The sequence below is a fragment of the Coturnix japonica genome, chromosome 7 (assembly GCF_001577835.2).
Source record: "Coturnix japonica isolate 7356 chromosome 7, Coturnix japonica 2.1, whole genome shotgun sequence".
Lineage (NCBI taxonomy): Eukaryota > Metazoa > Chordata > Aves > Galliformes > Phasianidae > Coturnix > Coturnix japonica.
This window is the reverse complement of record NC_029522.1, coordinates 3,801,382-3,818,294: the sequence shown is the minus strand read 5'-3', so window position 1 is coordinate 3,818,294 and position 16,913 is coordinate 3,801,382. Positions and strand designations below refer to the sequence as shown.

Genomic DNA, 16,913 nt, shown 5'->3' with positions numbered 1-16,913 from the left:
TACCATATTCCAGAAGCATTTGTTTTCTGTGTGAGTTCCCCAAAGATAAGCAGCTATTAATGCACGAAGACCTTCCATCCCGCAGCCTGGCAGGGCAGCCTCTGAGAACCGGGCTTGATTTAGTAGCATGCAAACTGAGAAGGGTCACCACTAATGAACAAACAAGGCGATGCCAAGAAACATCCTGGCAGTGAAGGGAATGGTGCTGGGAGTATAACGAGGAAAGCTATTATTCTCAGAGCATGCCAAGCCAATGCAGCAAGCGTGGGGGAAAATTAAGTCATCTGAGGAGACATCTCTTCTAAAAGAAGTTAAACCCAACATCTTCACAAAGTGCTCCTGCTCAAGATGCCAGACCTGTCTCATAGGCAGGAAGTTTCCCCTTCCCAGCAGGCACAATGCTATTTTTTCCAGTGCTTTCAACAAATAGAAGTAATAAATAAGATGTGTCACTTTCTGGGGGTCCGGCTTGGGGTTACTTCGCTTGCTAAAAGCCTGCAACTTTAAGACCCAGAGGTGACCACTTCACGTTGATAAACGGTTTACTTTGTGTTGCTGTTACTGGCTTGTGAATCCTGTTAATAACTGTGAATTTGACTTTGCACAAATCACAGCAAATCAGCCAATTCTGAGGTGTTGTGCTGCTCGCATGTAAAACCAACCACACACAGGGCCTGAGGCAGAGACACTGCATGTTCCCCATACCTCTGACTACCCGTGGAAGTTAATAATAACAAAAGTGGAAAGTGGATGGGGACCTCACCTGCCAACAGATGTACCTGGAAGCTGAGTATGATTAACCCAAGCAACTCTGGAACCTTCCCACAGGGATGAAGACCCGGCCTTCACCCTGGAAGCATCATGCGGATCCTCCTCCAGGATGGAGGGAAGACTGGGAGCACCCAGATGCCTTCTGGAGTCTTAGGAAATTGGAACAAAGAAACTTTATTTTCGGAAATGAGACAATAGATACGTGATATTAGTCTCTTCTTTTTTTCCATACAGCCCTCGCTGCTGTAACAGCAGCTTAAGTGAATGCATGTCTGCAGTGTGAGCAGTTTTGATAAACAGCCTCTGCGGGCCACACAACGGGGATAATGTATCCTTAAGTACTGCCAATGAGCTGCCATTCTGCACAGCCAATTACTTCTGTGCGTCTGTCACTCAAAGGAAAAATGACTGAGCCCATTAGATCAAACCTTTGTCACTGTTCCTAATGCACTCTTAGGCCTCATTAATCTGAGGGAGCAGCAACACAGCCGCCGGTGCCTCATTGCCTCCCCCACAACAGGCCCACGTGAATCTTCTCATCTCTCCCCCAAGTGCGCGGCGTTAATCAAGCTCTCCTTATTACCCCGGTCCCTGTCACGGCGGAGAGCGCTCTCTCTCCTAAATGCTCTCATTATGGCCCATCTTTAGAGCCGGCTGAGTGGGGAAAAAAAAAAGAGAGAGAGAGAGAGCCAGAGAGAAAGAGAAGAGGAAAAAGCAAGTCCGATCGCATTAATATTCATGACAATAATTAGTATTCTAGGTCACTGAATATTCATGCTATTAGTTTGGTTTTTTATGGGTTTGCTGGATGTCCTGATTGCTCGAGTGTGGAGGAAAACAGCATGGTTGGGACTTTAGATGTCAACGGCAGTTCAATACTCAAAACACATTTGTGAATCTCTTTCTCCTTTCCCCCCCCTTTTTGGTAAATCAGCTTCAACCCTCCTGATGGCTTTAATATTTTAAACTCACTGGAGGAAATAAAAGAACGAGCAATTTTGCAAAGGTCTGAACATCCAACTGGTTTGCATTACCACGTGCCAGCATCAGAACTCATCGAGATGGACAAGACCACAAGGCTGTGGTTTATATTCCAGATATGGTGAAACGGAGATGTTAAAGCAACCAGAGCAGAGCAGGCACGGCCAGAGCAACGCCTGCATGTTGGCTGGCATCTACACAAAGGTTTGTGACATGTTCCTGCTGTCTGCCCAGCTTATCACCGGGAGAGATGGGCACCACACCCACTGTAAGAAAGGAGGGATGGTAACACAACTCCTTGTCTCCTTCCTCCTCTTCTGCCCTGAAAACCCAAGCAAACACAGCCTGTCCAAGATTTAACACTGGTAGTGTTATTATCAAATACTTAACTTGGCACTGTTTGCCCCACTCCCTTTATCCTCATCTGATGGAACAGACACAACTCAAACTGCTTCTAGAAAGCACAAACCCTGGCATGAGCAAACTGGACAAGATGACCTTGAGGGATCACCCTCTAGTGGGGTGGGAGGGAAATCTCCAACACAGAGACTGGCTTTTTTCCCCATCCAAACATGGAAAGCAACAATTTCTCCCCCCACTCACTACAGCTGTACATCACTGAACTAACAGCAAAGCCAACCCAATGGAAAACTGCCTTGGGATGACTAATGCCAAAAGTAAGCATGAATCTGCATTGGCGAGCTGTGGTAGAACTGTGAAGTTCACTCTCAAGTTCAAGCACACAAAACATTTCAGGTTGAGCTCAGGCTACACAACCAGTACAATGCACCAACCAGCAACCACAGGTTCTGTATGAAAAACCACTCCAACTCAGCCTGATTCCAAGCACTTGGGTGTAAAGCAAGATCTCTTAACGACCGCTGTGCTGATTTGATAGATGACCACAATTAATAACAAATGGAAATTCTCCCATTTATAAAAACGTGAACACGTGGCTCTTCCGGCATGCCTGAAATGCCACACGCACTTAGCAGATAACAACCTTTAACATCCTTAACGATGGCTGTGCAGATAACACATTTTAGGATGCTGAAAATACTCTACGCTCACTACTGTAAGTAAGTTTAATAGCAGCAAATTATTTAAACGAACTGTTAATCAGGAAGCAATTTATGCCTATGCTATTTTTAGATGTGAACTTTCTACACCAGCAGCTCCCGCTGTGGCTCAGGCTTTGGGTACACCAGGCTTATGGGACAGTGTGTAGCCCTATGGTTTGGAGCTGTGCTTGGAGAGCTGCAGCCTATGGGAAACACATACAGAATCGGTTTGGAAGGACAGCATCCATGGGAGGGACCCACGTGGAGCAGGGGCAGGGAGTGACCATGGAGGAGTGGCAGAGGAAATTGCCCAGAGGCTGAACTGCACACTGCTGGCTCTAACACGGCTGTGATGAACTGCCAGCTGCTGAGTGCATCTGGAACTGAGCAAATCCACGAGTTATCTCCTTCTAAAATGCTTCAGGAGAGATAAACCCACAGAATCATGTTCAGCACGTGCAAAATTTAACTTAAGTTTATATTAAATTTACTTAAACAACATTCAACAACTTTGACTGAAAACTAAAATAGACTTAGAAACATGCATGGAAGGAAACAAGCTTTCCTTTTCCCAGCTCACAGATTTCTCCCAAGTTAACAGAGACAGGTACCTTCCATAAAGCCCCAGTTCAATATTTGCTATTTCCAACGTGCTTACAACAAACGTGGGACAGCCCCCACCCCTCCATGCTGACTTAGGAGCAGTGGGCACACAATCTCAAACACAGAGCCCAAACACAAAGAAAACAAGAAAGCCCGGAGGCCAGCTTTTCCTTTCAGCATCATGGCAAAACATTCCGGCAGAGTAAATGCACCTTTTTGTGAGCTAGCTGCTTGGCTTTGCAGCAACAGGAACAGCCTTACTTTATGCTCATCATCTGTTTCCTAACAGCAAGCACAACACATACTGCGTTCTCCCACTGCTGCTTCCCTTTCACCTTGGTTACTGCCCTACCATGCACACACATGGGTTTTTCACAGCTCTTGTGCCAGTGTAGAGCAGAAAACAGTCATCTCAGCTTCTCCTTCACATACCCTCATAACAGGTATTTATTTCCCTTCCACCTCTGAAATGGAAACTTGCAAGAAAGGATGCAACCTGGCTTTTGTTGTTGACTGCCTCCCAGAGAGAGCTGCTTCCAGATGTTTGGGATGTAAACACACTCACAGATCAGGCCGCTGTCATTGAGGTGGCTGTTACATGCTTGTGTTTATCAAACAGTCTTTAAATCACAAAAACAATCCTGTTCGGAGAGGTGCCACAAGGCAGCTCTAAGCTCTGTGTGCTAGGAACGACCCTGGAACTTCTTTTGCACATGACAGCTATGCTAACAGATGTAAGAGACAAACCTTCCCTTGCTACTTGACCATTATATCACCCTGAAACCGAGTAGATCCCTTTTGAATTCAATGGTGACACCTCCCTAATCAGTTTAATTCTGCCTACTATTGGTCTTGTATGAATTCCTGCATACAGTGGTCAACCTGAGTCTTAAAAAGCACAGTACTGAAAACTTCTTGTGTTACTCCTCACTTGGTTCTCAGCTGAAGTTCTGCCACTCACAAGGTGCAAACAGCACGGCCAAGCTCCTGTCACACAGCACTGCACCTTGGGAAAGGTCCTCACTGGGCTGAAACAGTGGGGAAATGCTTCAAGTGGGCCCATGCTTATCACTACCCATGTGCTAAGAGCTTGATTTCCAGGAGCAACCTCAGACACTGTAACTGAGTACTGGCACTCTTCTAATACCATATCTTCTTACCTGTATACATGACAGCAGAAGGAAAATCCTGACCACATCAAACACTCAATCCTAAGCACAAAGAATATTTCCAGATACAAAGTCTGCACTGGAAAAAGCACAGAAGAATACAAAGCATCACTGTTCCAGGGGTGAGGTGCCATGCAATGCAGGGAGAACATCGCATGTTTGCTAATAAAAAGAGCAAATGTTGATTTCTTCTGGGCTTGGCCCAAGTCTCCTTGGCACAGCAGATCTGTTGTACATAAGCTTGTCAACAGCAAAATCGTGACAGACAATTTCAGTCCTGCCATCAGTTTCAAAATATCACTTACAACGAAGACAACATTTTGCCTGTACTGGCAACTGAGAAAACGCTCTGAGACAGCATGACAGACAGAACAAGGGATAATTTGCAAATATTTTTAGCTGTGTGACAGATGAGTGCGGATGCCAGGGCTCCTCCTGGCACGCCGGGAGCTGAGCTGCACCTCCGGGCATCCCATTGAACAGAAGCCGTGACCCCTGTGCATAAAAAGCACCGCCAGTGCATGTGAGAACGGGAAGGTTCAGACTGCCAAGCCAGGCACAGCTTGTGACTTTGTCTTTTTACGATACTAACACACCCAATGTGTTTTAAAATCACTGCGTGCAATGCAGCTCTCTCTTCAATCTTACCTGAATACGAGAGCACTGAGAATGATATAAGGACTGACACACAGCTGAGCTGCTGCTGGGGATACTCCTGATCTGCTGTAATTCCTCCAGTAATCACCGCTTGGATCCATCAGCTGTTGACTGATTTCAGTACAGCTTGGAAAACACCACTTGGCTTTTCTAATAAAGCTCCTCTCTTGAAGCTGATCACTCTGCACAGAAATGCAACCACCGGACAGACCAGAACCAACCCTTCTGTCTTACCAAAGGCTTGGCCACTTCCACACCCTCTGACACCCAAAGTGGGCACAAAGCAGCAGGCAGCAAGGTGGGAACACACCATCCAGCTTCACTGCTGCCCCCAGGAACTTATAAAGACGTATCCAAACAATTATGCCACCCCTGTAGTTGGTTGAAAGCATTGTTATTACATCACTATTTGCTTTATCTAAGGGAAGAAAGTAATGCAAAGATAAGCAGATCAGGATCTTGCCTAAGATTGAAGATCAGCCACACAAGAGGGGAAGTGAAGATATTCAAGTGGGTAATGATAAAGGGATTGGGTTCTTTCCCTGGTTGCACTCTCTCACATGATTGGAAAGCAGCAATTAGTTCAGAACTTTAATATGCAAATACCATAATAAAAACTTTATTACTATGTATTCCTGCATATGTTTTCAAAAACTTACTTCTCTGAAGGAATAAATAATATCTGCCTGTTTCAAGCCATTCAACTGTCCGAAAAGCAAACATCTTTTTGCTGCTATATTGACTCAGCCCAGCACTTCTCCTCTCTAAGTAATGGGATATGCTGAAAAACAGCCCCTGCTCTCAGTCATCTACATTAGAAAGCAAAGTATCAAAAACGAACCAGCCATGAATAACTTTGTCCTATCAACTCTTCCAGTGACAACCCCAGTTCCTCACCTCTCCAGGCATAGGTCACAACTTGAAAAAAGACTGATGAAATCACACCTTCAGACACATCAGGTCCCCAGCCCAACTACTACAACATGCAATGTAAGAACTGTTGTTTATACCTGTCTACTCAGTGGCAGCAAAGGAAAGCTAAAAGGATTATTATTATTATTTTTTATTTAAACTTTTCACCTCAAAGAGCAACATCTGAAGTTGGATGGAAAATCCTCCTTACTCCTCCCCTAAAGTAGGGCAGTTTGCCCTGTAGAAAGGCAGAGGATCACACCATTGCCTGAAGCATAAATAACCATTACTGCCCAAGAGAAGACCCTTGGACAGGTCTTCTCTTGCCAAGCTCCTTCCTACAGTTGCTGACTGTACCTACTCCATGTTGACTGTACAGAGATAGCAGAGTGCTTGGATGGTTTTGTCAGCCTGTGCTGGAAATGCCTATGTTAGTCATAACCAGAAAAGGCACTTGTCTCTTTATGGATGTCATCCCAAACATGCTGACAAAACCTCCATACCAACACTATACCGTTATGTGTTTCGCATAAGCCGTGTGCTTTGTAAAATAAACCATCTTAAACAGTTTTTCTCAAAGCAATTTTTAAAATCCATTTAGCTGTATGGACAAGTACTTCAGCAAACAATAAAATTCTTCATTTAGAGCTCACAAAGAGCTATAAACTCCTTCCATAAAGAAAATAAAATGGCCTTCTACAGAAGAATCTCGCTGCTGGAATGTCCAGAACTATGCATCCTTCTAATGGTGGAAGCAAGTGCTGTGGGTGCCACCAAGAAGCCACAATAGTCCTTTCAAATGACATATCTCCTGTTTTTGCACAGTATTAGACTCAATGACTCACTAGTAAGGTCACATCGAGTCTGGCTTTGGTGAAATCATGTAGGCTTTTGGCAAGTATAACATAGCAAACATAAAAGATGGACATTGACAGTTACTCAGAAACTGAGAATCACTTGTGGAGGCCAGATCAGAGAAAGCTTAAAAAGCTGCACAGTAGTGGTCACTGAGATATTTAAATAATGAATGTCATTCCCAGCCCAGTGATATGTGACAATTGCCTACACATATCTGGAAAAGCAGCTCTTCCCTTGTTTGGCCAGCGTTACCTGAATTCGGTGAGATGTGTAAACTGCTCATGTCCTTGGAAAGGCCATTTGTTTTGGGACTGGAGATGGGGGCACAAGCTGACGTAGCTCGAGGCGGCCTCTTTCCAGGAACTTTCACAGTGGTTCTCAGCAAGTCAATTTCTTTCCCGTGAACGTTCTGCATGTAGTCCTGGTAAGAGGGAAAAAAACAACACAAGAACCAGAATCAAACAGGTAGTTCTGTAAGCACTAGAACTATTGAAACACTGCTTAGTAAGAATGCAGTCTAGTACCTGCTATCATCCACTACATTGTTTTCCCTCTCCTTCCATTTTCTAGGTAATACAGTCCACATTAGTAATGGCAAAATTCAGGCTGGACATTAGGAACCACTTCTTCTCAACAGAGTGGTGCTGCAGTGGGCATCTGCTTATGGAGCTGGTGGAGTCACCAACCCTCGAGGTCATCCGGAACACAGGAGAGGTGACACTTAGGGCTGTGGTGAGTGGGCACAACGGGGCGGGTTGGGATTGGATGAGATTAATTTTACTGCTTTTATCCAACCTTAATGATTCTGTGATTCCAAGCCTTGAACTACTATACCCTCCAACAAATAGCAGAGTAAGAGGGAAGTCACAGAGTGGCTGCTTCTGAGCCACACAATGCAATTTTGCCAGGTCCAAAGAGAATGACAAGACTAAGTTGACCGCCTTTGTTTGCATATCCCTCTCTATTTCACCAGTGTTATACAGAGTTATTTCTTTCTCTATAAAATTTGGCTGAAGCTCATCAACAAACACAAAGTTATTAAAGGGCATGGGCTGACTGGTAAGGTTTCTGAAATTACAACACTGTCTCCTTAGATTATGAGCCTTCCTCCATACATGGAGAAAAAAAAAATCACAGCAGGGAGAAAATTATGCAAATCAGGTCTGATTAGAGAAAACACACTAAAAGTTGGAAGCCAGAAGTGGAAAAGGCTTTTCGTAATTCTCATTTGAAAAGCACACAAGGAGGGAAAAAGCAAATCCAGCAACTTGTATAAAGGCAATGGCCAACTGGCTGCAGCTGCTGTTTTCCAAGAAACCTGGGAGAAAGTGAGCTGTGCTCATCTTTACACTGGAAGAATATGCTTGGGATTCTGCATCCCAGCTTCAGCTGCACGCTCTAAATTGCCTGTGGGCTTCTTCAGATGAACACAGAGAAGCAAATGAGCCTGGGTTTTTTTGTTGTATTTTTTTTTTAACAGAGGACAAATGACAGTTCATTAAAGTAAGACAGCCACTGAATCTGCAATCCTGTGGTACACCAGAAGAGATGCTTCCAGTAGAGATGGCGAATAAGAAAACATTCACCTCCCAGCACATGCTGTTGTGGCTACTGATGTTTCAGAAGGCAAATAAGTGAAAATGGAACAAACATGAGGACAAACACTGAAGGAAAGAGACTGGATGCTTGGAGAGGAAACGCAAGACAGGTTGTACAACATGCTGAAATGAAGGGCATATACTACATAAAATATGCTGTAAAATACACACGTTGGTGGATGTGCCCCAAGAAGAAAATGGCAATGTGAACGAATGACTGGGAAAAGAAACTGGCATAGACTCTTGAGTTAAGCTGGAAACCAAGGTAACATTCCTCTTGAACAATGTTCTGTAGCAAACGGTTTCTTTTCAGGTAGAACTTGACCGATCTCTAGAGAACCAGGTGATGCTCTGTGCCTGCACAACCAAAGACCTGCTGGCAGTGATATTTCTTCCAGCTCTTTACGTGTCCAGGGCAAAATTTAGTCAGACTACATGGGGTTATACAGAAGAACACAGATATTAATTAGAACAGTTCCAAATCTGCAGCTTACAGGCCTCTATGTACAACCACGGCGTCAATTTTACAAGTAAATACCAGCACAGACTGAAAGCAGACTCCAGACCTAAATCACTGCTGGCACAACACAGGGAGCAATCATCTCCCTTATAAAAAAACCCTGTATTCCATATCAATTTCATAACGAAGATTTTTGCCCAAATCTTCAGATGAACGGCATTCAATTTCCCTGCTACAACCGGTGAGATGTGACAGGGTGTTATTAGAGTGCTGTTAATTGAGAGTAAAACGGGCTTAGGTGAGCCATAAACAATTCAGGAGTCAGTCAGTGCTGGCAAGCAAGAAACAAAACGCGCTGCAGCCACATCGTTATTATATGGAAGTGCCCAAACAGAACAGATGCCACGCAGGTATTAACGTCAGCTTAAATATTTATAGGGATATATCAAATGTAAACAATAAAGACTCTTTCATTGTGTGCAAGATGCATAGCGATAATCTCCGCGTTCCCTGAGGAGGAGCAGAGGAAAGCACCAAGCCTGCAGCCAGCGCGCCATCCAGCCTTGCACGTGCTCCTTCAGATCTGCACTCGGGGAATACAAGTTAAAACTACAGAATAATGTGGCAGCCTCAGAAGTGCAATGTATGGTTTGATCAGATTAGAACAGATGAGGGTCTTGCTGTCATCTGGAATATGCCGCGTTAAAGAGAAGACAGCAAGCCTGATTTTGATATGCAAATGTTACAGATATAACTCCCCTAGATGTTAGTTGTGGAAAATGCTGATCCAAGAAAAAAGGGGAAAAAACCCTTTAACAAGGCATGAGGGTAATTCAAAGCCAAGTACTTTTAAACAGCACTTAACAAGTCCCTAGAGCCTACTCAACAGCGGGCCACCCCAGAAGTGCCATCTTCTGCCCCTCAACAGCTTGAAAAAGTAGTAATTGCAATGCCATTTGCATTTTTCTTCTCAAGTTGTCCACGTTCATCATTCAGCAAGGCAGGAAAAAAAGCAAGCGGCACCGCGGAGGGAACCCTCCCCAGACATGTCAGCAGCACGGCGGGCCCGCATCCCCACGCCCTGCTCCAGCACCTTCGCCAGCTCTTGTTTTTTACATTTCGCTCCTAATTATGTTGCATCTATTGCCATACACTTAATTAGCTGCATTAATGTGATTTCTTTTCACATAGTCAAGCAATTAAGAGCTATGATTGAGTTTCATTCAATTAGCCTCAACAAACATGCTAATTGATGTCCCAGATGCAAATGAGGTGCAATGAGAGAAACCTGCTAGCAATTGAGAGCTGTGTCGGGGAGACCCAGAGCTCTGGGCTGCTGACAGAACCCGGCTCAACATGGCAACCTGCTCTGTGGATAGGGAGCGGGGTGCCTTGGTGACCCCATGGGGGTGAGCTCAGCACCACATCACATTGTCACCAACCCTCACCACCATGGCTGGCAGCAGCACAAGCAGGGAAGCACTCAGCATCTTCCTACAGCTCAGCACTACGGACCACGGTCTCTGTATCCCAGGCCTGTAGGAGGCTGCCATCTTATCTCCCAGCCTGTAAAACACTGCACAGGTGATGGCCTACAGTTATCAGCGACTGGCAACTTCATCTTAGTCAGCTGTGGGGCAATGCTGCTGCTCCACGTTAAGGATGGAATGCATCAATCAATCAATAACCCCTAAAAATACACTCGCTATATTGATTCTCATTGCTTTTCATCCCCAGGTTACTGTTAGCGGTTTGCTCAAATACTGGCTTGCTGAGGTGTTAATTTGACTACTCAAGGCCATTGACCATTATCTTTAGGACTAAATAAACTGTTAAAATATCACCGAAAGTCATAAAAGCTGCATTGACTGAAGATAACACAAAATATTATCTGACGGCGCTACAAAATGAATTGCCTTGAGTAAGAAAGAATGATATGCCATGACACAGAAGAATGTAAAGTACTTTAGTTCTGGTCTTAATACAGCTTTCCATTTACAACAGCAGAAATTGATTTAGCCAAGTCAATGAATAGAAGCCTTTCAGACATCCAAAGGGAGCAAACAGGTATTACATTTGCTGAACAGACATACCAAAAATAAACACTGCTATGGAGTTGTCCTGTTTGCACTGCCAGTGGCTGTTAAAGTAGCTGCCGTGCATTGCAATGGCTTCTGATTGCCCAAGAAAAACTCTCCACCATCAACGCAAGCTAAAACTTGGCTACGTGATGTACCCAGCTAGCCACCCACCTTCTCCCAGTCAAGAAAAGGGAGGAGCTGCCCCTTTCTCAGGGAAGAAAGGATGCACAGACCAGATGAAGGAAAGGCAGATGGAAGCATGAGGAAGCTGGGACTCAAACTCAACCCCATCCAAGTCTACCACGTTGACCTCAATACTTTACAAAAGGACATCAGAGCATGCAACAGCATGGCTCCTCCCCAGAATGAGCCTCAAGTTACTTTAAATACATGGCTCACATTAGGATGTAACACTCGATATCAAAGTACAAGAATCTTCAGATGGCTTTAATACAAGAGACAGTCCGAACAATCACAAGGTTTGGAAGGGACCCCTGGAGATCATTTAGTCCTGTATTTCAACCATAAAGCATTTCATTGTCAGTGTACTGAGAGCAAGAATACTGAATTTCTGAATACAGTACTTACCAATACTCTGAAGATTAAGTACCCCATATTTTTTTCTGTGGGGCTGTATAAAGTGGGAGCAGAAGTCCCCCAGTTCTTTAGAGTAGGTATTATTTTCTCGATGCACACAACTACAAAACACCTTTCAGGATACCACAAAACAAGGACCTGAAGAGTAAGAGCTGAACCATTTTTCTCAGGCAGGATTCTCCTGCACCAAAACACCCCTGCACCTCTTCTTCCTGGCCAAGGAACCTCACCAAGAAGACAGAAGGATCAACTGCAGAAACTAGGACCTCTTCTGGCTGGGCTCAGTAAATGGAGCTACCTTGCAGTGAAACCCCTTTCACTGGAGTTGTATTTCTGCATCCTGGCACTACGTGAACATGACTCAAAGTTCACCTCTAATCTCAGGCTTGTCCTGTGTGAGAACATTAACTTGTTTTATAAGAATCTCCTGGGGAGCCTCAACATACCTGTCCCATTGCCACAGTTTTCCAGTGCATGATGTACCAAATGAGACCCCCTCCTAGAAGAGTATTTGAGTGATACCAAAGAAAGAATATAACACTTTTTTCTCCTTTTGAGTTATTAAAATAACAGGCCTGTTTTTGCAATGCTAGGAACTGGTCCAACTGGATAGAAAACTAGAAATTCCTCCCCCAATCTGCCACTGCTTTACACCGACATGAGAAAAAACAGTTCCCATCCTTCAGTTGCAGAACACAGTCCCAAGCTTTAAGCGTCCTGAGGCTGAGATAGCACTTCCTGATCAGAGGCAGAACAAAACAAGCGACCCATGCTTTTGGAAAATAAACTTTATGTTTGCATCCCTGAAAGTCTGAGGGTAGCATGCATTTTGCACTCAGTTTTGTGCATGGAGGGTAAGCAGCAAACCAAACAACCCATTGTTCACCACCATCAGAAACAACTGCCTGGGAAAACAAAAACCCGAGCTCTTCCTCCAGCCCAGAGCCAACCCCAAAGTGCAGGCAGACCGGCTGAGGGCTGAAGACCTCGCTTCTGTGCGTGTGTGCAGGGCAGTCAGACATTTTTATTGCAAAATGCTGTCTGGAAAAGATGCAAAACAAAATTGCTAAACTGCAAAAAGAAGAAAAAGAGGGAAGGGGGAGGGGGGGGGAAACAAAAGGCCCCCTTCCCTTTGCTTATTGAGTTCAAAGGCATAACATGCAGCACCCTGCAGCAAATGGGAAGCTACACTAATTTTAAAGCCATAAAACGCTATAAAGTGCCCTGCGGGGCAGGACTACACTGAAGCTAGTTGCACCTAAATAAGACATGGTTCATTTACTTCGCAGCTTAGCCTAATGTAATCATCAGTGGATTTCTAGCCTAGAGTTGTAACAGGCAAATAGCCGATAGTGCGGAGGCGACACTCCCAGCCATTGAGGGGCCTCAGCTAGATTGCTGTTGATTAGAAAATTTTTCAGTTTTGACAAGCACTTAATGAACATAAATCGCTCCTTGATTGGTTTCCATTTGGGGCCACAGGCACACCTAAGAAGAAACAAAAGTCTCCCAAAGTCCTCTCCTCACCTTCCCCGCGTGGACCGCAGCAACAAACCTATCTGATCTGGTTATGAGCCACAGTAGAATACACTCATCAGATTCTCCTGCTAATGTAGCCATCCTCTCCTCGTGTGCATTAAACACGGGCATAACATCATTCTGCTGCAGAATACATAGCTAGGCTTAAGAAAAACAATGAAATGTCATTTTCTGAGAAGAGCACAGAAATGAGAATGCACTCTGGAAAATGTTGATCACTAAAGCACTTGTCCTGACAAAAAGAAGGTCATCTTGAATCTCTTCTGTTCAAATCGGGAGTCGAGCACATTGCACTTCAGTAATAAAAAGCATTGACTGTATGGATACTGCAATATCAATTGGTCCAATCAGCCAGCTAGGGGCAGCAGCAACACTTCCAACACTGATGCAGATTCAGAAAAAAACTTAGCTTTTTACTTTTTAGTGGAGTGCTCATTGTCATGAAACATTAACAAAACTCTGCCCTCGTTCAGGCTTTGTACCAAGAACTGCTGTAAGAGACAAATCAGAGTGTTACCATCGGGAGTAATTTATGAGGCATTTATATCCACAGCAGTTAGCTCTGCTGGACAGGAAGCTCTAATTTTATAAAACCTCGTGATTAATTAATAGCTTGGCTTTTGCCATTTGTTTGCAACTCATTCAGATAACAAAGTTTTTCCTCGCTTGTTTGCTTTTCTTGGTTTTGGAGGTGGGAGGAGAGCAGCGGGATTAAGCACAACAGTGAAATAAATACACGCTTGCTGCTCTACTGCAAGCTTGCACTGCAAGTAGCAGCACTGTGTTTGCTACTTGTCGTGCCCTCTGAAATGAATGGACTTAAGGAAAAGTGCTTCACACTCTCCTTGTTTGTGCATTTACTGACCTGTGAATGTCTGTAATGAATCACAGATGTGATTATGAGAAGTTGCTCTGAACAACCAGCCTTCCTCTCTTTTAGAGCAGTCAGGAATTGCATATTCCAGGATTATTTCACACTGCTGACCATCCCTAACTAGTTTTATTCTCACTGAAGACAATGATGCAATGGCATTTCCAAGCAAGACTATTTCTAGATCAAGAGGACACAAAGCCGGGGGGTCAGAATAATTTGCCTTGACAGCTATCCCCAATTATACATCTCACTTAAGGACTGCAAACACATTCCAGCTTGTATTTTTTGCTGCCCACATTTATAAATTTTCTCCCAAACTTGAAAGAAAAGAGTTTTTCAGGAGGCTACAAAGTAAAGTCACAACCTCTAAGTGTTACGGGTATGCCCTGATCTGCAAGCAAACCCCCTACCTTCAATTTGTTCAGGAAAAGTAAGGACTAAACATGGTGAGAAACTACAAAATACCTACACACAGGGCATTTTCATCTGCCTTCTATTTCCCACCAAGTTACTCTTCCTTAAGGAAGTGTCCAAGCAAGGATGCTCTACCAAAAGGCCAGGGCCCACCCCAAGGCTACGAAGCTTTTTGCAAGCCACAGAGCTGGGCCTGGGTTACACCAACTTCTAGGAAGACATGTCCTTACAGCACACTGTTGGAGCCCTTGTGCCGAGTACAGCCTATTTGCCAGGCTGAAATTTCTTTTGTTTAATTTAGGTATGTTCACTTCATCTCATTGCAAAAAGCCACTAATGTGACCTTTGAGGCAGTGTACGTAGGCTGCCCACCCGGTCAGCACTGCTACAAGGAGTTTTGAAGCTGTGGCTACTGTCAGACTAATGGAGCAGAATTACATGTGTGAATTCACATACCTCTCACGGAGATGAAGGAGAGATTTCCCCCTCAATTCAACACCCCCTCAGCACTTCCCCCCCAAATAAGAAAGGGGCAGTGATGATGATGATAAGGACATAACAGCAGAAAATGGACATCCACGGCTAAAGCTTTGTCATCTAATGACCTGTGGCACGGTGGCAACTGTCTGGGACACAGACAGTGGTGAAACACCATCTATTCATCAGGATGAGGCTTAGATAAAGAAGCCGAGTGCAGCACTGCCCAGCAGGTATCCTGGCGAATACATTTCAGGAGCCCTTACGCATGGCATTCTGCCATTAAAAGCCAAGAGATGCCTAGACAAATTCCCATGGGTCCCTTCGGGTAGGCTGACACTGAATTTGTCAGCCAGAATTTTAGTCATCCACTCAATGGCTATACTCCAGAAGTGTATGATGAATAGGTAGCTATGGTGAACTTTGAAGCCTGCGGGTCAAAGTTCTCTCTCATTATCCCCACCATTTTCTATTGGTACAGCTCCTCTGCATCCCAAGGGAAGGGAAGGTTTAAGGCTCTTGAAGAAAACCTGACATGACCAAGTCAGGAAACAGTAGGGTGCTTATGTACATATATTTTCTTTCCCCATTCTTCTCTTCCCCCACTTTCTTAAGAAGAAGGAATACGAATTTAGCTATTGTGTAAAATGTCAACCTGGCAGCATCCGTAGTTACTTATTTAGCGGACACAATGCAACACTCATTTCAACACACTGTGCTGCCAAGCAGGCCTGACCCTTCCACAGATACCTCCTCTGTAAGTAGGGATACTAGTTTGATTTTCACACCCCACCCCAAATCCTTCCATTTTGCAGCCAATCCTTTATTCCAGGAGGACAACAGTAGTGATTTCTGCAACACAGACTATTTGTTGTATTAAAAGCCAATGCCTTCGTGCACGATGTGCTGTGGAAACACACCCAATAGCCAATAGAAAACTGACACGCTGTTGGCCAAGTCTCAAGCAGTATCTAAACACAGTGCCCACTAACAGCTATTACATATTGTAAAAGCTTCTTCCAAAGGTGGGGTTCAGTAAAATTCTGTGTTCTGCCTCAAGCTATGATTTAGAAAGATTAAATTGCCTTTTATATTTAATGCTTCCTACCACCACTAGAGGCCAGACCACCACTCACTTCATGGATTTTCAACTGCCAAACATTGTACAACCAACAACACCTGCAGACCTGAAATAATGCCTATCTATCCAACAGGTGAGATTAGCACCACGTCTCTTCACAAGATCAGATGGCTGGCTGGCTAAGGAAAGTTAGGATGGCCAACTCTCCTATTTTATCCTATCTGATGGAAGGATGGTAGGAAAAAAGGTCTTATTTTTCAAAAGGCAACATAAAGATCACCACAGCAAACAGTAATGCAACCACAGCATAAGAAATTCATCAGCTTATTGAGTTTGGGGTGAACAAATGAAACAAGTAGAGAGAGCTCAGCAAAATCTAGCAAAAGCAAGCAAAAGCACCTCATCAGAGTCTTGTGTGAGGAAGACCAATCGCTGAGCAACCTCCAAGCAAAAACTCTTGACTTTTGTGCTCTGTTACCCGCAAAGCTTTGCACAAGTTGTACTGGGAGCCCAACTGACTTGGAGCATCTGGTCCTACCTCTTCGTCCCACTGCAGTTTGCACAGGATAGGGAAAATACTACTTGTGTTCCCAGCCCCAGCAGAGGAGGCTGACAGAGAAGCAGTAAGGTGATATCAAGACAAAATAGCCAGGTCAGCCCTCCATTGTTTTTCAGGTGGAGGCTTCTGAGTCATAAGGACATGTCAAAGCAAGCACCAACACTATGAGGAGCTGCAAGGTGCACAAGTGAAATTTGCTAACTGATGGCTGTACAAAATGC

The 16,913-nt window shown here is 44.4% G+C and overlaps 1 protein-coding gene across 12 annotated transcripts in view; it reads right to left on the bottom strand.

Annotated features, from left to right (window-relative positions):
- The window catches only part of AGAP1 (ArfGAP with GTPase domain, ankyrin repeat and PH domain 1), a 257,074-nt gene that overhangs the window by 91,105 nt on the left and 149,056 nt on the right, over window positions 1-16,913 (bottom strand). For all 12 annotated transcript variants that reach the window (XM_015867759.2, XM_015867760.2, XM_015867762.2 and 9 more), the window contains one exon: window positions 7,265-7,433. In XM_015867759.2, coding sequence (XP_015723245.1) covers window positions 7,265-7,433 — 169 coding nt within the window. The remainder of the gene's footprint in view (window positions 1-7,264; window positions 7,434-16,913) is intronic.